Source organism: Pongo abelii, chromosome 2, assembly GCF_028885655.2.
Source record: "Pongo abelii isolate AG06213 chromosome 2, NHGRI_mPonAbe1-v2.0_pri, whole genome shotgun sequence".
Classification (NCBI taxonomy): domain Eukaryota; kingdom Metazoa; phylum Chordata; class Mammalia; order Primates; family Hominidae; genus Pongo; species Pongo abelii.
In genome coordinates, this window is record NC_085928.1 from 150024187 (window position 1) to 150046517 (window position 22331).

Genomic DNA, 22331 nt, shown 5'->3' on the forward strand with positions numbered 1-22331 from the left:
CTTTTATGGCTACATAGTATTCCATGGTGTATATGTAGCACATTTTCTTTATCCAGTCTATCACTGATGGGCATTTAGATTGATTCCATGTCTTTGCTATTGTGAATAGTGCTACAGTGAATGTACACGTGCATGTATCTTTACAATAAAATGATTACTATTCATTTGGGCATATATGCAGTAATGAAATTGCTGGATCAAATGGTATTTCTGCCTCTAGATCTTTGAGGATCACCACACTGTCTTCCACAACGGTTGAACTAATTTACGCTCCCACCAACAGTGTAAAAGCATTCTTTTACTCTGCAACTGTGCCAGTATCTGTTGTTTCTGGACATTTTTTTTTTCTTTTTGAGACAGAGCCTCACTCTGTCGCCCAGCGTGGAGTGCAGTGGTGCAATCTTGGCTCACTGCAAGCTCTGCCTCCCGGGTTCACACAGTTCTCCTGCCTCAGCCTCCCATGTAGCTGGGACTACAGATGCCAGCTACCACACCTGGCTAATTTTTTTTTTTTTTTTTTTTTGTATTTTTAGTAGAGATGGGGTTTCACGATGTTAGCCGGAATGGTCTCAATCTCCTGACCTTGTAATCCGCCTGCCTCTGGACTTTTTAATATTAGCCATTCTGACTGGTGTGAGGTGGTATCTCATTGTGGTTTTGATTTGCATTTCTCTAATGATCAGTGATGTTGAGCTTTTTTTTTCATATGTTTGTTGGCCACAAGTATGTCTTCTTTTGTGAAGTGTCTGTTCATGTCCTTTGCCCGTTTTTTAATGTGATTTTTTTTATCTTGTACATTTGCTTAAGTTCCCCTTAGGCTCTGGATATTACACCTTTGTTAGATGGCTAGATTACAAAAATGTTCTCTCATTCTGTAGGTTTTCTGTTCACTATGATGATAGTTTCTTTTGCTGCGCAGCTCTTCAGTTTAATTAGATCTCATTTGTCAATTTTTGCTTTTGTTTCAAAATTTTGCTTTTGGTGTTTTCGTCATGAAATCTTTGCCCATGCCTATGTCCTGAATGGTATTGCCTGGGTTTTCTTCTAGGGTTTTTATAGTTTTGAGTTTTATATTTAAGTCTTTAATTCATGTTAATTTTTGCATATATAGTTTTCTGCATATGGCTAGCCAGTTCTCCCAGCACGATTTATTAAATAGGGAATGCTTTCCCCATTGCTTGTTTCTGTCAGGTTTGTCAAAGATCAGATGGTTGTAGGTGTGTGGTCTTACTTCTGAGTTTTCTATTCTGTTCCATTGGTCTATGTGTGTTTTGGTTACCAGCACCATTCTGTGTTGATTACTATAGTCTTGTAGTGTAGTTTGAAGTCAGATAGTGTGATGCCTCCAGCTTTATTCTTTTTCTTAGGATTGCCTTGGCTATTTGGGCTCTTTTTGCTTCCATATAAATTTTAAAATAGTTTTTCTAATTCCGTGAAGAATGTCAATGGTAGTTTCATGGGAATAGCATTGAATCTATAAATTACTTTGAGCAGTATGCCGATTTTTAAGATATTGATTCTTCCTATTCATGATCATAGAATGTCTTTCCATTTGTTTGTGTCATCTCTAAATTCCTTGAGTAGTGGTTTGTAATTCTTCTTGAAGAGGTCCTTCAGTTCCCTTGTTAGCTGTATTCCCAGGTATTTTATTCTTTGTGTGGCAGTTGTAAATGGCAGTTCATTCATGATTTGATTCTCTGCTTGCCTGTGTTGGTGTATAGGAATGCTAGTGATTTTTGCACATTGATTTTGTATCCTGAGACTTTGCTGAAGTTGCTTATCAGCTTAAGATGCTTTTGAGCTAAGACGATGGGATTTTCTAGATATAGGGTCATGTCATCTGCAAGCAAAGATAACTTGACTTCCTCTCTATTTAAATACTTTTATTTCTTTCTCTTGCTTGATTTCCTGGGCCAAACTTCCAATACAATGTTGAATAGGAGTGGTGAGAGAGGGCATCCTTGTCTTGTGCCAGTTTTCAAGGGGAATGCGTCCAGCTTTTACCCATTCAGTTTGATATTGGCTGTGTGTTTGCCATAGATGGCTGTTAGTATTTTTAGGTATGTTCCTTCAATATCTAGTTTATTGAGAGTTTTTAACATGAAGCGATGTTAAATTTTATCAAAGGCCTTTTCTGCATCTATTGAGATAATCATGTGGTTTTTGTCTTTGGTTCTGTTTATGTGATGAATCACATTTATTAATTTGCATAGGTTGAACCAAACTTGCATCCTGGAGATGAAGCCAAGTTTATCATGGTGGATAAGCTTTTAGATGTGCTGCTGTATTCAGTCTGCCAGTATTTTGTTGAGAATTTTTGCATCAATGTTCATCAAGGATACTGACCCGAAGCTTTCTTTTTTTCATTCTTTTTTTTTTTTTTTTGTATCTCTGCCAGATTTTGGTATCAGGATGAAGCCAGCCTCATAAAATGAGTTAGGTAGGAATCCCTTCTTTTCAATTGTTTGGAATAGTTTCAGTAGGAATGGTACCAGCTCTTCTTTGTACCTCTGGTAGAATTCAGATGTAAATCTGTCTGGGCCTGGGCTTTTTTTGGTTGGTAGGCTATTTATTACCACCTTAACTTCAGAACTTGTTATTGGTCTATTCAGGGATTCAATTTCTTCCTGGTTCAGTCTTGGGATCTAGTTTATGTGCATACTGGAAATTTATAGTATTCTCTGATGGTTGTTTGCATTTCTGTGGGGTCAGTGATGATATTCCACTTATCATTTCTGATTGTGTCTATTTGATTCTTCTCTTTTTTATTAGTCAAGACAGCAGTCTATTTTATTAATTTTTTCAAAAGGCAGCTGCTGGACTCATTTATTTGTTTGAAGGGTTTTTCATGTCACTATCTCCTTCAGTTTCACTCTGATCTTAGTTCTTTCTTATTTTGAATTTTTTATAGTTTTATGTATTTTTTTCAATAGGTTTTTGGAGAACAGGTGGCGTTTGGTTACATGAATAAGTTCTTTAGTGGTGATTTTTGTGATTCTGGTGCACACATCATCCAAGTAGTATACACTGTGCCCAATATGTACTCTTTTATCCCTCACACCCCAAAGTCCATTGTGTCATTCTTATGCCTTTGCATCCTCATAGCTTAGCTCCCACTCATGAGTGAGAACATATGATATTTGATTTTCCATTCCTGAGTTACTTCACTTAGAACAATGGTCTCCAATTCCACCCAGGTTGCTGTGAATGCCATTATTTTGTTCTTTTTTATGGCTGAGGGGTATTCATACATATACATATACTACATATACATATACTACAATTTCTTTATCCACTTGTTGATTGATGGGCATTTGGTCTGGTTCCATATTTTTGCCATTGCAAATTGTGCTGCCATTAACATGCGTGTCAAGTATAAGTATCTTTTTTCATATAATGACTTCTTTTCCTCTGGGTAGATTCCCAGTAGTGGGATTGCTGGAACAAATGGTAGTTCTACTTTTAGTTCTTTGAGGGATCTCTACACTGTTTTCCGTAGTGGTTGTACTAGTTTATATTCCCACCAGCAGTATAAAAATGTTCTCTTTTCACCACATCCATGCCACCAGGCCAACATCTATTTATTTTTATCTTTTTAGTGTGGCCATTCTTGCAGGCCGTTTAGGTGGAATTGCATGGTGGTTTAGATATTAGGGTGATACTAGCTTCATAGAATGATTTAGGGAGGACTCTCTCTTTCTCTGTCTTTTGGAATAGTTTCAGGATGATTAGTATTAATTCTTCTTTGAAAGTCTGATAAAATTCAGCTATGAATCTATTTGGTCCTGGACTTTTTTTGTTGCCTATTATTTTTATGACCATTTCAATCTTGCTGCTTGTTATTGGTCTGTTCAGAGTTTCTATTTCTTCCTGGTTTAATCTAGGAGTGTTGTATACTTTCAGGAATTTATTCATCTCCTCTAGGTTTCCTAGTTTATGCACATAAAGGTGTTCAGTAGCCTTGAATTATCTTTTGTATTTCTGTGGTATTGGTTGTAATACCTTCTGTTTCATTTCTAATGGAGCTTCTCTCTTCTTTTCTTGGTTAATCTTGCTAATTGTCTATCAATTTTATTTTTTCCCCAAAGAACCAGCTTTTGGTTTAATTAGTCTTTTTATTGTTTTTCTGTTTTGTTTGTTTCAGTTTCATTTAGTCAGCTCTGATCTTTGTTATTTCTTTTCTTCTGCTGTGTCTGGGCTTGGTTTGTTCTTGTTCCCCTAGTTCCTTGAGGTTTGGCCTTAGATTGTCCATTTGTGCTCTTTCAGACTTATTGATGTAGGCATTTAATGCTATGAAGTTTCCTTTAGCACTGCCTTTGCTGTATCCAAGAGGTTTCAGTAGGTTGTATCACTATTATCATTCAATTCAAAATTTTTTTTAATTTTCATCTTGATTTCGTTGTTTACCCAACAACCATTCAGGAGCAGGTTATTTAATTTCTGTGTATTAGAATGGTTTTGAGGGTTCCTTTTGGAGTTGATTTCCAATTTCATTGCGGTCTGAGAGAGTGTCTGATATAATTTCAATTTTTTTTAAATGTATTGAGACTTGTTTTGTGGCCTATCATATGGTCTATCTTGGAGAATGTTCCGTGTGCCGATGAGTAGAATGTTCTGTAAATATCTGTTAAGTCCATTCATTCTAAGTTATAGTTTAAGTACGTTGTTTCTTTGTTGACTTTCTGCCTTGAGGACACGTCTACTGCTGTCAGTAGACTATTAAAACCCCCACTATTATTGTATTGCTGTCTATCTCATTTCTTAGGTCTAGTAGTAATTGTTGTATAAATATATATGCAGCATTAGGTGCATATATATTTATGATAGTGATATTTTCCTATTGGACAAGTACTTTTATCATTATGTAATGTTCCTCTTTGTCTTTTTTAACTCTGTTGCTTTAAAGTTTGTTTTTTCTGATATAAGAATAGCTACTCCTGCTCCGTTTGTGATCATTTGCATGGAATATATTTTTCCACCCCTTTACCTTAAGTTATGTTGAGTCCTTATGTGTTATGTGAGTTCCTTAAAGACAGCAGCTACTTGGTTGGTGAATTTTTATCCATTCTGCCATTCTGTATTTTTTGAGTGGAGCATTTAGGCCATTTACATTCAATGTCAGTATTGATATGTGAGATACTATGCCATTCATTCTGCTATTTGTTGCCTGAATACCTTGCTTTTTTTCATAGTTTTTTGTATAGATTCTGTGAGATTTATGCTTTAAGGATGTTCTATTTTGGTTTATTTGGAGGATATGTTTCAAGATTTAGAGGTGCTTTTAGCAATTCTTATAGTGCTGGATTGGTAGTAGTGAATTCTTTTGGTTTTTTTTTTTTTTTTTTTTGTCTGAAAAAGACTGTATCTTTCCTTCATTTATGAAGCTTTAGTTTTGCTGGATACAATATTCTTGGCTCATAATTATTTTGTTTAAGAAGGCTACAGATAGGGCCCCAATCCCTTCCAGCTTGTAGGGTTTCTGGTGAGAAATCTGCTGTTAATTTGACAGGTTTTTCTTTACAGGTTACCTGATGCTTTTGCCTCACAGCTCTTAGGATTCTTTTCTTTGTCTTGACTTTAGATAACTTGATGACTATGTGCCTAGGCAATGGTCTTTTTGTGATAAATTTCCAAGGTGTTCTTTGAGCTTTTTGTATTTGGATGTCTAGATCTCTAACAAAGCCATGGAAGTTTTCCTTAGTTATTCCTTCAAATACATTTTCCAGACTTTTAGATTTATCTTCCTCCTCAACAACATCAACTCATCTTAGGTTTTGTCATTTAACATAACTTCTTGGAGACTTAGCTCATTTTTTAAAAAAATTCTTTCTTCTTTGACTTTATTGCAGTGAGTTAATTCAAAAGCCTTGTCTTCAATCCCTGAAGTTCTTTCTTCTACTTGTTCCATTCTACTGCTGAGACTTTCCAGTGTATTTTGCATTTCTCTAAGTGTGTCCCTCCTCTCCAAAAGTTGTGATTGTTTTTCACTTATGCTATCTATTTTACTGAAGATTTTTCCCTTCATATGTTGTATTCCTTAAATTGGACTTCACTTTTCTCTGGTGCCTCCTTGATTAGCTTAATAATTGACCTTCTGAATTATTTTTTCTGGCAATTCAGATATTTCTTCTTGGTTTGGGTCCATTGGTGGTGAGCTGGTGTGATACTTTGGGGGTGTTAAAGAATCTTGTTTTGTTATGTTACCAGAATTGTTTTTCTGGTTTCTTCTCATTTGGATAGACTATGTCAGAGGGAGGATTTGGGACTCAAGGGCTGCTGTTCAGATTTTTTTGTCCCAAGGGGTACTTCCTTGATATGGAACTTTCCCCCTTCCCCTAGGGATGTGGCTTCCTGACAACCAAACTGCAGTGATTGTTATTTTTCTCCTGGATCTAGCCACCCAGCAGAACTACTGGGCTCCAGGCTGGTACTGGGGAGTGTCTACAAAGAGTCCTGTGATGTGAACCGTCTTCAGTTCTCTCAGCCATGGATACCAGTATCTGCTCTGGGGGGAGGTGGGAGGGGAATCAAGTGGACTCTGTTAAGATCTTTGGTTGTGGTTTTGTTTATTGTACTAATTTTGTGTCGGTTGACTTCTAGCCTGGAGGTGGTGCTTTCAAGACAGCATCATAAGGAGGATCAGGTGGTGGGTGAGGCCATAGAGCTCCCAAGGGATTATTTCCTTTTATCTTTGGCTACCAGGGCAGGTAGAGAAAGACCATCAGGTGGTGGCAGGGTTAGGTGTGTCTGAGCGCAGACTCTCCATGGGTGGGGCTTGCTGTGGCTGCTTTAGGGGATGGGGTTGTTCCCAGGGGAATTATGACTGTCTCTGCTGTGTCATGCAGGTCACCAGGGAAGTAGGGAAAAGCCAGCACTTACAGTCCTCACCCAGCTTCCATGTAGCCCAAAAGGCCAGTCTCACTTCCACCATACTTATCCAACAGCACCGAGTTTATTTCCAGGCAGTGGGTGAGCTGGGCTGAGAACTATCCCCAGGCTACCAGCCTGCCAGCTGAGAAAGCAAGCAGGGCTCTCAGGATTTATGCCTTCCCACCTGTAGCAACTTCTGTGCTGTGTCTGCACTCCTGATTCACTCTCACCTCCAGGAAACTTTGCATTCAGGTGAAATTGTTACAAAGTTCAGCTGGAAGTTTCCTTCTTCCTGTGGTCTATTCCCATTTCCTCTGGCAGCCCTCCCCAAGAACCCCTGTGAGACAAAGTCAGAAATGGCTTCCCTGGGATCTTAGAGAGCCCCCAGGGCTTTTCCCCCTACTTCTCCTACTCCTGTTTTTCACTTGGCTCTCTAAATTTGTCTCAGCTCCAGGTAAGGTCAAATCCTTCTCTGGTGATCTGGACATTCAGGTTCCCCAGTAAGGGTGTGAATCCAGGGGCAGATGATTCCTTTTCACACTTTTACACTTTGGGAAATCAGTTTTTCAGCTGTCTCCAGGGGCCCGCAGCAGGAATCCACTTCCTTCAAAGGCTCTGTGGATTCTCTCAGCTTTCCTTGTATGTTCCTGTGGGTAGTTCTTGGAGCAAAAGTTCATGACGTGAGCCTCCACATGTTGCTCTGTCTGTCCAAGTGGGAGCTGCAAGTTAGTCCTGCCTCCTATCTGTCATTTTTATTCTGAGTCCTGATCTTTATTTCTTGTCTTCTGCTAGCTTTGGAGTGTGTTTGCTGCTGGTTCTTCTAATTGTGATGTTAGGTTAACTTGATATCTTTCTAGCTTTTTGATGTGGGCATTTAGTGCTATAAATTTCACTCTTAACACTGCTTTAGCTGCATCCCAGAGAGTCTGGTACATTGTCTCTTTGTTCTCATTAGTCTCAAAAAAACTTCTTGATTTCTGCCTTTATTTCATTATTTACCCAGGAGTCATCCAGGAGCAGAGTGTATAATTTCCACGTGATTGTGTGGTTTTGAGTGAATTTTTAAATCTTGTGCTCTAATTTAATTGCACCTTGGTCTGAGAGACCATTTGCTATGATTTCAGTTCTTTTGCATTCACTGAGGAGTCTTTCACTTCGATTATGTGATCAATTCTAGAAGAAGCGCCATGTGGCAATGAGAAGAATGTATATTCTTGAGGTGGAGAGTTCTGTAGATAGCTGTTAGGTCCACTTGATCCAGAGTGGAGTTCAGATCCTGAATATCTTTGTTAATTTTCTGTCTCGATGATCTAATATTGGTTTGTTAAAGTCTCTCACTATTATTGTTAAAGTCTCTCGCTATTATTGTGTGGAAGTCTAAGTCTCTTTGTAGTCTCTAAGAACTTGCTTTATGAATATGGTTCCCCTGTATTCAGTGCATATATATTTAGGATAGTTAGCTCTTCTTGTTGAATTGAACCCTTTACCAGTATGTAATTACCTTGTCTTTTTTTTCTTTATTGGTTTAAACTAGGATTGTGACCCCTGCTTTTTTCTGTTTTCCATTTTCTTGGTAAATTCTCCTCCATTCCTTTGTTTTGAGCCTATGTGTGACTTTGTAGGTGAGATGGGTCTTGGCTCTTGCCATTCTGTGTCTTTAAATTGGAACATTTAGCTCACTTAAATTTAAGGCTAGTGTTGTGTATGAATTTTATCCTGTCATCATGATGCTAGCTGGTTATTTTGTAGACTTCTTTATGTGGTTGCTTTATAGTGTCACTGGTTTGTGTACTTCAGTGTTTTTTGTAGTGGCTGGTAATGATTTTTTCTTTTGATATTTAGTGCTTCCTTCAGGAGCTCTTGCAAGGCTGGCCTGATGGTGACAAATTCCCTCAGCATTTGCTTGCCTGAAAAGGATCTTATTTCTCCTTCACTTATGAAGCTAACTTTTGCTGGTTCTGAAATTCTGGGTTGGAAATTCCTAAAGAATGTTGAATATTGTCCCCCAGTCTCTTTTGGCTTATAGGGTTTCTGCTGAGAGGACCACTGTTAGTCTGATGGGTTTCCCTTTGTAGGTGACCTGGCCTTTCTCTCTGACTGCTGTTAACATTATTTTTCTTTCACTTGGACCTTGGAGAATTGTATTAGTCTTTTCTCATGCTACTATAATGAACTGCCTGAGACTGGATAATTTATAAGGGAAAGAGATTTAATTGACTTACCATTCCACATTGCTGGGAAGCCCCCAGGAAACTTATAATCATGGTGAAAGGCAAAGGAGAAACAGGCACCTTCTTCACAGGGCAGAGTCAGTGCAGGCAGGGGAAAGGCTGGATACTTCTAAAACTATCAGATCTCATGAGACTCACTATCGCAAGAATAGCATGGGGGAAACAGCCCCCTGATCCAATTATCTCCACCTGGTCCTACCCTTGACATGTGGGGATTATTGGGATTATAATTCATGATGAGATTTTGGGTGGGGACACAGCCAAACCATATCAAGAGTCTTGGGTTGATCTCATGGAGTATCACACTGGGGTTCTCTGCAGTTCCTGAATTTGAAGGTTTGCCTATCTTGCTAGGTTTGGGAAGTTCTGGATGATATCCTCAAGTATGTTTTCCAAGTTGGTTCCATTCTCCCCGTCCCTTTCAGGTATCCCAATCAATCATAGGTTCTGTCTCTTTACATAATCCCATACTTTTTGGAGATTCCATTCATTCCTTTTCATTCTTTTTTTTTTTTTTTTTTCTATTCTTGTCTCCCTGTCTTATTTCAGAAAAATAGTCATCAAGCATTGAAATTCTTTTTTCCACTTGGTCTATTCTGTTATTGATACTCATGATTGCACTGTGAATGTCTCATGTTGTGTTCCTCTCTAAACTGGCTATCAGCTCCCGTATTGTTATATCATGATTTTTAGCTTCTTTGCATTTTTTTTTTTTTTGCATTGAGTTACAACATGCTCCTTTAGCTTAGCAAAGTTCATTATTACCCACCTTCTGAAGTCTACTTCTTTCAGTTCAGCCAAGCCTCAACTCAGTTCTGTGCCCTTGCTGGAGAGGTGTTGCGGTCATTTGGAGGAGATGAGGCGCTCTGACTTTTTGAGTTTTCAGCGTTTTTGCATTTATTCATTCTCATCTTTGTGGGCTTTTCTACCTTTGATCTTTGAGGTTGCTGACCTTTGAATGGGATTTTTGTTGATGTTATTTTCTGTTTGTTTTTCTTTTAACAGTCAGGCTACCCTTCCATAGGGCTGCTGCAGTTTGCTGGGGTTCTGCTCCAGACCCTAGTTGCCTCAGTTTTTCCTGTACCTGGACGTATCACCAGTGAAGGCTGAGAAACAGCAGAGATGGTAGCCTGCTCCTGCCTCTGGAAGCTCCATCCTGCGGTTTAGTGACCTGTTGCCAGCCAGAGCTGCACCTATAGGAGGTGGCTGGAAACCCTTGTTGGGAGGCCTCACCCAGTCAGGAGGAACAGGATTAGAGACCTGCTTAAATAAGAAATCTGGCTGATTTTTGGTAGTGCAGCTGTGCTGCATTGTGGGGGACCCTTCCTTGTCCAGACCCTTGGACTCTCCAGAGCCAGCAGGCTATAACAGCTGAGCTGACTGAACCAAAGAGATGACGGTCACATCTCTCCCCAGGAACTTGGTCCTTCTCATGCAGATTCCAGCCTGTCACTTGTGGCTCACTGGAATTCCAAGCCAGTGGGTCTTAACTTGTGAGGTGCCATTGAAGTGGGGCCCGCAGAATGACACTGCTTGGCTCCCTGGATACAGCCCGCCTCCTAGGGGCATGTAGGGATTGACATTCCACCTCGCTGGGAATCCCAGGGCCAGAGTATGCAAAACTGGGTCTCTGTGTTTGCCTGAGTGGCTGCTCTGCAGGGACTCCACACACCTCTGTGAGTCAGACCCGAGACCCTGGTGGCATGGGCTAATGAAGGGATGTCCTGATCTGCAGGTTGCAAAAATCTGTGGGAGAAGCATGGTTTCCCTGGGTGGGATCACTCACTGCTTCCCTTGGCTTCATGCTGTTCCCAGGTGGCTGTCGCCCCAGCCTGCTTTTCTTCATTCTCTACAGGTTGGGCTGTTTGCCTAGTCAGTCCCAATGTGAGAGTCTGGATATTTCAGTTGAAGGTGCTGAATTCAGGCATCACTTTCATTCCTCTCTGTGAGTGCCACAGACCGCAGCTGCTTTTAATTGGCCATGTTGGCCCCAGGTCCAGCCTCTTTTCACTAGTGTTTAAATTAGTGGCCTGAGGCTGTATGGCCTTGCAAGTCTTAAGAGAATCTGGTTTGCATGGTTCCAATCCTCCTGGTAAACAGCTCTCCATTTCATGAAATGAAGTTGACCCTTCAAATATGTCCTTTGGAGCAGGGGCTTTTGTAGTTCTATCCATTGTCATCTAAACTTAACACACAATAAGGCTGTTGGAGTAAAGAATGGCTTTCTAGAATGCAAGGCACTAAAATAAGGTAACACACTCCTTACTGTAGCATGCTAGCCCACTAGAGCCCAGCCTCACCTCCAAGCCACACATCTTTCAAGGATATTTGTTGGAATTTATCATTTTGTCATACAATCTCATCTATTTTCAAATTCACTAATTTTGTTCTCAGCTTTCTCATTTATATTTAACTTATTGATTTATTTTTATTTCCTTTCTGAAATTTTTATTCAGCTCTTTTTCAAACCTGCTTTCCCTGTTCCCTTTCAAACTGCTCCTGTGGTTCCTGTTATGTGAGTTTAATCATTTGTTGTGTTTGCTGTTTCTCAGACGGGCAAAGGATTGTTTCTTCTTTGTTTTGTAATCTTTTACTCTGAGCTTATCTCTAGTAGGAATTGTCTAACACATGCCCTAAGCTGTAAATACATCTGTATTGAGAGGTTTTGAGTTTGTCTTTGCGCAGTGCCCTAAAGACTTCAAGCATGCATTTTTAAGTTTGTTTCTGAGTTCAGGATTTCTACAGCGTGTGAACTGTGTGCATTTGGACTTGATGCCCGTGCACAGAGCAGGCCTGGGCATCTAACTTCTCAGAGGTGACTTATTCCATAGTGGTTGGCTGGCTTCCTCCCTGCATCCCTAGGGCAGTGGCAGTGTTTATTCTGGGACCTGAATTCAGACAGTCCTTTGAAGCTTCAGGCTTTATGCAGACATCCCAGCTCAAGTTTTCTTTGTGTAGAGAACTTAGGTCTCCATTCTTGCTCCTCATGGACTTAAAAACTCCAGTTGAGACAGTAGGCCACAGCTCCTCAGCAGCCACTCAGTTTCAACTCCCCAGTGCAGCTATGCTTTCCTTGTTTTTGATTCCTGAAGAGTTCTCTTTCCAGCTTTTTTATTTTTGTTTTCTTCTGTTGTTAATGTTATATTATATCCAGCATCTCAATTTATTTGGAAAAGGAAAACAGTCCCCTATCCAGTCAGGCTGAAAATATGTGCTAAACATTATATGTGCCTTACTTAGCTCAATTCACACAACAAACCTATGCATAGATACTATTATTATCCTCACTTCACATGTGAGGCTCCCAAGGATTAGAAGGGTTCCCTTATTTTCCCAAAGTCAGAACATGATTCCCTAGAAATTCATGAAGCAGCTGTGATACCCAACTCATTACCCAAAGACTTGGCCTGTACCAACCCCTTTCGCTATCCTGTCTGTCTCATTCTCTGGTTCCTCAAACCCCAGGGCAGCTGGTCACTTAGCAGACTGCTGTTTTCAACCACACTCATATCAAAGCCCTCTCATTATTCTCCTGCTACAAATGGTCCTCTTCCCCTGTTCAAATCCTTTCCGTCTTGCAATAGCCTGTCTCAGACTCACTTTCGCAATCAGTCACCCCTCCATCCATCTCTTTCCCTCTCTAGTGGGTATTGTAAGCGCAGATCAGGAATGAGGGGAGAATAGATAAGACAAAAGCATTATCAGAACTGTGCGGTAAAGGAAGTGGAGAAAGAGTAGGGGAATTCAAAAGCAATGGCCGTATTCTGGCTTGGATAACAGATTGCATGAGGGAGTGTTTACTGAGGCCAGGGATCACAGGAGAGGGAGCAGGCTAGGCTGTAGCGTGGGAAACATTGGGAAACATTGAACTCAAACTTGGACACAATGTGTTTGAAGTACCTGTAGAACATCCAAGTGGGGCAATTTGGAGATACTCTGACATGCAAGTACACCATTTAGAAGATGATTCTCTACTCAAGATCCTGATTTGGAAGTGAGCATGTGAAGCTGACATTGGTTACGCGTGAAGTGAAAATACAAGAGGCCATATGTGGATGCCCACAGTGGTGTGTGTGTTAGTTCTAACTTACAATAAGATTATGTGATCCTTGAGTTAAGATATCATGTCATTTCAGCCACACAATTGTGAGGGACTTCAACAGCTCACTGACAGTGTTAGACAGATCATTGAGGCAGAAAACAAACAATAAAATTCTGGCATTAAACTAGACACTTGACCAACTGGACCTAGGAGACATCTACAGACTACTCCACCCAACAACCACAGAACATACATTCTTTTTATCTGTACATGGAACATATTCTAAGATTGATCACATACTCAGTCATAAAGCAAGTCTCAATAAATTCAAAAAAATCAAAACCATACTAAGCACACTCTCAAGACTGCAATGCAGCAAAAATAGAAATCAATACCAAGATCTCTCAAAACTGCATGAAAACATGGAAATTGAACAACTTGCTCCTGAATAACCCTTGGGTGAGCAAGAAAATTAAGGCAGAAATCAAAAATTTCTTTGAAATTATTGAAAATGGTGACCCAACTTACCAAAATCTTTGGGATGCAGCTAAAGTTGTGTTAAGAGGAAAGTGTTGTGTTAAGAGGAAAGTGTATAGCACTAAAATGCCTTCATTAAGAGGTTAGAAAGATTTCAATTTAACAATCTAACATCACACTTAGAGGAAGAAGGGGAGAAAAAGAACAATCCAACCCCAAAGATAGCAGAAGAAAGAAATAACATCAGAGGAGAATTGAACAAAATTAGACCCAAAAGTCCATACAAAAGATCAATAAGTTGATCAAAAAGAGTTGCTTTTTCGAAAGAATAAACAAGATTGATAGAGCGCTAGCTAGATTAACAAATGAAAAGAGAAGATCCCTACAAACACAATTGGAAATGACAAAGATGACTTTACAATCAATCCCACAAAAAGCAAAAGATCCTCAGAGACCATTATGAAAACCTCTATGCATATAAACTAGGAAATCTAGAGAAAGTGGATACATTCCTGGTAACACACAATCTCCCAAGATTGAACTAGGAAGCACGTGAAAACCTGAACAGATGAATAATGAATTCTGAAATTTTATAAACCTACTAACCAAAAAGAGCCCTAGACCAGATGGATTCACAGCCCATTATCAGATCTGCAAAGAACTGATACCAATCCTACTGAAACTATTCCAAAAAATTGAAGAGAAGGAGCGCCTCCCTAACTCATTCTATGACGCTAGCATCATTCTGATACAAAAATCTGGCAGAGACACAACATGAAAAGAAAGCTTCAGGCCACTATCCGTGATGAACATAGATGTAAAAATCCCCAGTGAAATACTAGCAAACTGAATACAGCAGCACATCACAAAGTTAATTCGCTGCATTCAAGAAGGTTTTATTCCTGGGATGCAAGGTTGATTCAACACATGCAAATCTATAAATGTGATTCACCGTGTGAACAGAATCAAAAACCACACAATTATCTTAATAAATGCAGAAAAAGCCTTTGATAAAATCCAGCATCCCTTCATGACAAAAACCCTCAACAGACTAGGCATCAAAGGATCATATCTCAAAATATTAAGGGCCATCTATGACAAACCCACAGCCAACATTATACTAAATGGAGAAAAGCCCAAGAGGAACCTTTCCCCTTGAGAACTAGAACAAGACAAGGACACCTACTCTCACCACTCCTATTCAACATAGTACTGGAAGTCCTAGTCAGAGCAATTAGGCAGGAGAAAGAAATAGAATGCATCCAAATAGAAAAAGAAGTTGTCAAACCACCTCTCTTTTCAAATGATATGATTCCTTACTTAGAAAACCCTAAAGACTCTGCCAAAAGACTCCTGGAACTGATAAAGTTTCAGGATACAAAATTAATGTACAGAAATTAGTAGCATTTCTATATGCCAATAATGTTCTAGTTGAGAACCAAATCAGGAACACAATCCCATCTACAATAGCCACAAAATAAATGAAATACCTAAGAATTCATCTAACCAAGGAGGCAAAAGATCTCTGCAAAGAAAACTACCAAACACTGCTGAAAGAAATCAGAGATGACACAAAGAAATGGGAAAACATTTCATGCTTAAGGATTGGAAGGATCAATATCATTAAAATGGCCATACTGCTCAAAGCAATTTATATGTTAAATGCTATCCCTATCAAAATACCAATGTCATTTTTTACAGAATTAGAAAAATCTACTCATAAATTTATATGAAACAAAAAATAACTACAGCAATACTGAGCAAAAAAAAAAACAAAACAAAACAAAAAACAAACAACAACAACAAAAAAAAAAAAAAAAAAAAAACCTGGAGGCATCACATTACTCGACTTCAAATTATACCATAAGGCAACAGTAACAAAAACAGCATGGTACTGGTACAAAAACAGACACATAGACCAATGGAACAGAATACAGAACCCAGAAATAAACCTGCACATCTACAGCCATCTGATCTTCAGCAAAACAGACAAAAATAACCAACGGAATAAGGACACTCTATTCAATGAATGGTGTTGGGATAACGGGCTAGCCATATGGAAAAGAATGAAGCTGGACTCCTACCTCTCATCATATACAAAAATTAACTCAAAATGGGTTAAAGATTTAAATATAAAACCCCAATTATAAAAATCCTATTAAAAAAACCTAAGAACTACCCTTCTCAACATCAGCTTTGGCAAAGAATTTATGGCTAAGTCCCCAAAAGCAATTGCAAGAAAAACAAAGATTGACAAGTGGGAGCTAATTAAATTAAAGGGCTTCTTCATAGCAAAAGAATTTATCAACAGAGTAAACAGCCTACAGGGTGGGAGAAAATATTCATAAACTATGCATGTAACAAAATTCTAATATCCAGAATCTACAAGGAACATAAATCAACAAGCAAAAACAAATAATCTCATTTAAAAATGGGCAAAGGATATAAACAGATACTTCTCAAAGGAAGATGTAAAAGTGGCCAACAAAAATATGAAAAAAATGCCCAACATCATTACTCATCAGAAAAATTCAAATCAAAACCACAAAGAGATATCATCTCATACCAGTCAGAATGGCAATTATTAAAAAGTCAAAAATAACAGATACTGGCAAGGCTATGGAGAGAAAGGAATATACTGTTAGTGGGAATGCAAACTAGTTCAGCCACTATGGAAAGCAGTTTGGAAATTTCTCAAGGAACTTAAAACAGAATTACAATTTGACCCAGCAATCCCATTACTGGACATATATTCAGAAGAAAACAAATTGTTTTACCAAAAAGACACATGCATTTGTATGTTCATAACAGCACTGTTCACAATAGCAAAGACACGAAACCAACCTAGGTGCCCATCAACAGTGGACTGAATAAAGAAAATGTGGTACATATACACCATGGAATACTATGCAGCCATAAGAAAGAATTAAATCATGTCCTTTGCGGCAACATAGATGGAGCCAAAGGCCATTATTCTAAGCAAATTAACACAAAAAAAGAAAACCAAATACCATATTTTTTCACTTATAAGTGGAAGCTAAACATTGGATACCCATAGACGTAAATATAGGAATGACAGACACTGGGACTAATAGATGGGGGAGGGAAAGACGGGAATGGGCTGAAAAACCACCTATTGGGTATTATGCTTGGGTATTACCTGTGCGATAGGATCATTTGTCCCTCAAACCTCAGAGTCACACAATATACCCAAGTAACAATCTGCATATGTACCCCTCAATCTAAAATAAAAGTTGAAATTATCTTGAAAAAAATGTCATTTCTTTCTCCTTAATTTTCTAATAGTGCCTAAGACAGAATTGGTCCTCCTATTTTATAGGGTTGTGGTGAAGATTAAATAGTATGAGGAGGAATATGAAAAGCTGCTTCAATACTGAAAAGCATGTTCCAAGATTGATTGATTGTTTTTATGACTATCACCCCCTTCTCCCACCTAGAAACCTCCAGATCTCCCATTGCCTACAGAATAAAAGCAATCCAAGTCCTCAGTTTCAAATTTCTCCTTGCAGCCTTATTGCACACTCTTCACCTTTCGCAAATGCAGCCTGACACCCTCAAATTCTGTCATCCTCATCTACCTCAACAGGGTTAACATGGCACCTTGCACAAATCTGTGCTGGATATGAATCCTGATCTGTTATAATCCTTTTTGTCAATTCCATGACTGGACTATAAGCTCCATAAAGGCGGGTGCTTTTTTGTTCACAAAGTAGGATGTGCATTTAGTAAATGTCTGTAGGAGTTAACGAATGAGTGAATGTGTGTATCTTTATATGTCCCCAAACCTAGCACCTCTGACAAAAAAAACCAAAAACAAAAAACAGATGAATTAATAATAGAGGAATAAGAGGTTTCTGCTTCACTGCCTTAGAATTTATTACTTGCCATCTATTCCTAATGAAATATTAACAGTTCTTCAATATCCACCCTAAATTCCACCCTCTCCAAGCTGGAAAGAATCTCTCCATTCCCTGGGACCTCACAGTGCCTTGCACCTGGTCTACAACACTTATCTCAAGTTTCATTACATTTGAAGATTTTGTGTACTTGATACACCCCCTCCATTAGATTGAAAATCTTGAAAGCAAAGGACCTATCTCATAAATTCTGTATCTCTTGCAGCACCGAGTAGACATAATAGTTGACAGATAGTAGTTGGTAGATGAATGTATCTTATGTCAAATAGCTGCATTCAAAAACACCTGATTTCCTGAGGAAACCAAGTCAGAACTTCCAATTTGGCCACTTATATAACACTTGGATCAACCAGTCAGCAACTACACAGAGAACCTCTCACCTGATTTTCTCCTCCTCATCTCATGAGAGGCTTCCCTGGCCCCTGACTCACACTGAAATTCCAGCACACTCCTAACTCAGACCTCCTTTGGCGTTGTCCCTGCTACCCTTCCTGAACGTGTATCCCTGGGTCTCTGGTCTCTGAGTCACTTACCAGCTATGCTGCAGCTACCTGCCTTGGGAGCACATCTGCAGGTGTCCAGAGATTCATGTGTCTTTGGACTAGGCAAGGCCTTAGGCATCATTCCGGGGGATGGTGTCAGACATTCTTGGAGCTTGGAGATGCTTGGTGCGGCTGGATACACCAGTGATTCATGAATTGGAGTTCTTCTCTTCCCCAAGGAAAGGGAATTGAAGTTCTTCTCTCCCCCAAGGAAAGGTCACTTTGCTGAATTTTCTTCTTTCTTGGTTGAACTATGCATTGACACATTTATTTTAGCTGCCTCCTGGCTTGATCATTTTTCAATTACAGTTTGTCCCTGCAGTTCTAGCAGCGGGTCAATGTAGGTCTCTCCCTGATCATAGATCCACATTTATAAAACCCTAATTAGGCATTTCCTTTAGCTGCTGTCATAGATTACTTGGTGGAAAAACTCTGCAGGCATAAGCTTTGTATGAGCTAAAAGATTGTTTAGACGCCCAATTAGGAGCTCACTGGGGCAGCTCCCAAGCATTCCTACGTTTGACTCTTGGCTGAGGCTGTTCCTCACACCAACAATGCTCTCCCTGTTGATGTTGGAGAATATAAATCTTGCCATCTTTTGTGACCCATATTAAAATGAGATAAAATGTGTCCCTTTTATATTAACAGGATTTTTATTTATTTATTTTTTAGTACTCAGTGTGGCAAGGGTACAATGCATAAGCTCTCTTACCCTCTGTGAGTAGTAGTATAAATAGGCATAACCTTTGCAGAAAAAAACATTGATAATATGTATCAAGAGTCTTAAAAATACCTCCAGCCTTTGACCCAGTAATTCCATTTCCAGGAATCTTTCCTAAGGATATAATCAGAAATGCAAACAAATATTTATACACAAGAAATTCATTATAGTACCATTTATAATAGCTGTTACATAATTAATATCTGGAAATAAGTATAGTATAGCCATATTACACAGCTACTTAAAATGAAATTTTTAAAGGCATTTTAGTGCTGATGCTAAATGAAATATGCAAACTCTCAAATTCTTATGCAGTGTGATCCAAATAGACCCTTCCCAGCTGTTGTTTCACGGATGTTTATAGGAATGCTATAAATAGAAAAGTTCTATTTTTCAGTAAGGTTGAAAAGTTATTATAGTTTGAGAATCACTGTTTTTATGCCGGGCATCATGGGGGCTGTTGTTCAATGCAGCACACTTTGGAAGAACCGGAGAAAAAACACCTAGGAAAAAAATTGTAATGTTGAGAGGGGATGCTGCTACTGTTGAGTTATAGAATTATTTGTTCTTTGCAATTTTTTGTGTTGTCCTACCAAAATGCTAAGTGTTGTAAATGAAATAATGCCAGAAGATTATTCTCCATCCAGCTTCAGCAGATGTGGATTGCTGTAGAGCCAGCTAAAGCACATGGATTCAACATGCCAGTCACACAGACAGCATGGTCACTATGAGGGCAGTGATGGAGGCCAGGACGGGGGAGCCCCCGAGTGCTGTCTGGTTGGTTCTCGGCACTCTGCCTACATTCCACAGGGCATGGGGTATGGTCAGGGTTACCTCACTGTCACCCGCTTCCTCCCTGCCCAGTGCCTGACCAGAGGTTTCCAGATACCTCTGGGAATATCCTCAGGATGTGAACCACATTCCAGGTTACCTCTGTTGCTCGGCTATCCTTGATCGCAAACCCCAAGCCCAGGGTGCTCCTACCTCTTTGGGTTGGGTACTTGATTCAAATATGTAGTTCTCTACTAGTCTATCAGCCCTGCACTCTGTGTTCAGGTCTGCCTCTGTGCCACCTGTATGTCTTGGGGTCACCCCACCCCAATAACAGGCCTAGCTTGAGAGCCCTGCACCCAGCCCAGGGTTTGGTCCAGGGCATCGAGCATGAGGCGAGTGGAAACTGGGTCGGGACCTCTCACTGAGTATAACAGAACTTCACAGAGATCTGCCTGGACCCCTCCTGCTTACCTTCCGAAGTCCCCTAAAATATTCATCAGGCTTTATCAGACTAATGGGCTTCAAAAGGAGCAATTTTCTGAGACATGAGACAGGACAATATAAAAAGAACATTAATGAAAAAAAAATCTTATTTAAAAATGAAAGGAGAAAGATTATTTAGCACCCCTGTTGGTGTTATCTATTCATGAGAAACAGCACATTTAATCCAGCGTGGAATTGTTGGGAGGGCTTTGATGCCCTCACCTTGGGGTCACCTTCATTCAGAACTCATCTGTCTCCTCTGCCACAGATGGCAGAGTCGATGGAGACAAGAAGATGCAGATGAGAGACATTTCAGAGGGGTCCTCCACAGGGTGCGGGGGGATTAGAGGGAGTGTGAAGGAGAGTCCGGCATGATTCCCAAGCCACTTGCTTAGGGATAGGACCACAGGTGGCATCGTTCTCTAGTCTTGCCACCTTTCATGCCTCCCATCTCCCTTTCCAAGACATGCCCATCTTGGTTTCTATCTTGTCTCATGCTATATGAGTTCAGTCCCTTGAGGTTAAGAATTGTGACTCTGTTCCAGCCCCCCAGCATCTCTACCAATCCACTAAGCTGCCTTCTGCAGCCCTGGGCACTTGTGTGTTCCCAGAACAGAGGGTTTGGGGCTTAAACAACTTGTGTGGGTATAAAGGGAGATCCTTGGTTCCTGATCAGCCTAGCAATAATCAGAGCCAACTGGAAATTTTGACACAAGATTCCCAGCCCTGAGACCAGAAGTCTTGGGTTTAAAAGGTTGTGAAAGGGTGCCCTGCACTGAGTCCAGGCCAGTAGGACCCACTTGTGGTTCTTCTCTGCCTCCCCAGGTGCACCACGGTAAGGCGGAAAATCTCCCCATCATCCACTATCTGCCTGATATCGGATTTTTGGGTGTTTCTCTTTCCCACAGTTTGCCCCATCATGTTTGATGATGAGCTATAACTTCAGTGTATGTCAACTGTTATATTCCTTGAATGCTTTGCAATAAAAACCCAAAAATGTGTTGTTCTCCTTTCATAGAGTAAAAGCCTGTTTGATGTTTTATTACATATTCAATTTTAAATGTTGCTTCTCTTTCATTTTCTTAGATTTGTGACAAAGAGTGGCACTACTATGTCATCAATGTGGAGTTTCCTGTGGTAACCTTATACATGGATGGAGCAACATATGAACCATACCTGGTGACCAACGACTGGCCCATTCATCCATCTCACATAGCCATGCAACTCACAGTCGGCGCTTGCTGGCAAGGTAATCCTAAGTGAAACCCTTTTCTCTGATATGTTTGTGAATAGTTCTTGGAAGATACTGGTAGAGAAAAAGGAAAAGCAAGTGGTGTGAGAATAGGCTGGAAAAATTACTACCCCTTACAAAAAAAAATGCGAGACATATAAAAATAAGTATAAATCCACAAACTAAATGTATTGTATAATAACAAGCTTAAGGCCAGATTTTGATTTTTAGATCAACATGAGCAGTTTCATGGTTGTCTCTGAGTTTCTAATGTATTTTATTATTTTGAAGTCTTATTCATTTCCAAACTGGGGCTATACAGAGAAAAAAATTGAGTATAGAATGTTGTGTTCAAACTTCCGGTTGGCTCTGATGAGTGCTAGGCTGATCAGGAACCAAGGATCTCTCTTTATCCCCACAGAAATTGTTTAAGCCCCAAACCCTCTGTTCTGGGAACTCACAAATGCCCAGGGCTTGCCCAGAGCTGTGGAAGGCAGCTTGTCCACAAGCCACGAGGCCACAGAAAGCCACTCTCAAGGTCAGCTCAGCCCTCAGTGCCTTCCCTGGCATCTAAGGACAGAGGTCCTTTATGCCTTCCCACTTGAAGGTGTCTGCCCCCTCCTCTCTTCCTGTGCTGTTGCCTCTCTCCTAATCCCCAAACCCAGGCTAATCTCCTCCTTGGGATCAGGAAACCCAGCTATCCAAGCATGCATGTGATCTTTCTGTCTCTCACTCAGGTCTGCTGGAGTCTTTGTTTCAGCTCCTTTAAGGGCTGGGTATGCTTTGAAGTACCAGTAAGGGAGCAGAAGGATATGAAAATGCTCCCCAAATAAGCAGATTAGTACTTTGAGATATGGCACAACCTTGTGTTGATGGATTCTGTGAAAATTACCAAGATTTGTGACTTTGACTCTTCACCATGAGGGGCTGGGGATAGAGGTGGGCTATAATATAAGAATATGCCGGCCGTGTGCAGTGGCTCACGCCTGTAATCCCAGCACTTTGGGAAGCCAAAGCGGGTG

At 40.0% G+C, this 22331-nt stretch overlaps 1 protein-coding gene across 1 annotated transcript in view; it reads left to right on the top strand.

Annotated features, from left to right (window-relative positions):
- CLSTN2 (calsyntenin 2) overlaps positions 1–22331 on the top strand; it is a 636147-nt gene that overhangs the window by 581079 nt on the left and 32737 nt on the right. The window contains exon 9 of the mRNA XM_024245139.3: positions 21165–21327. Coding sequence (XP_024100907.2) covers positions 21165–21327 — 163 coding nt within the window. The remainder of the gene's footprint in view (positions 1–21164; positions 21328–22331) is intronic.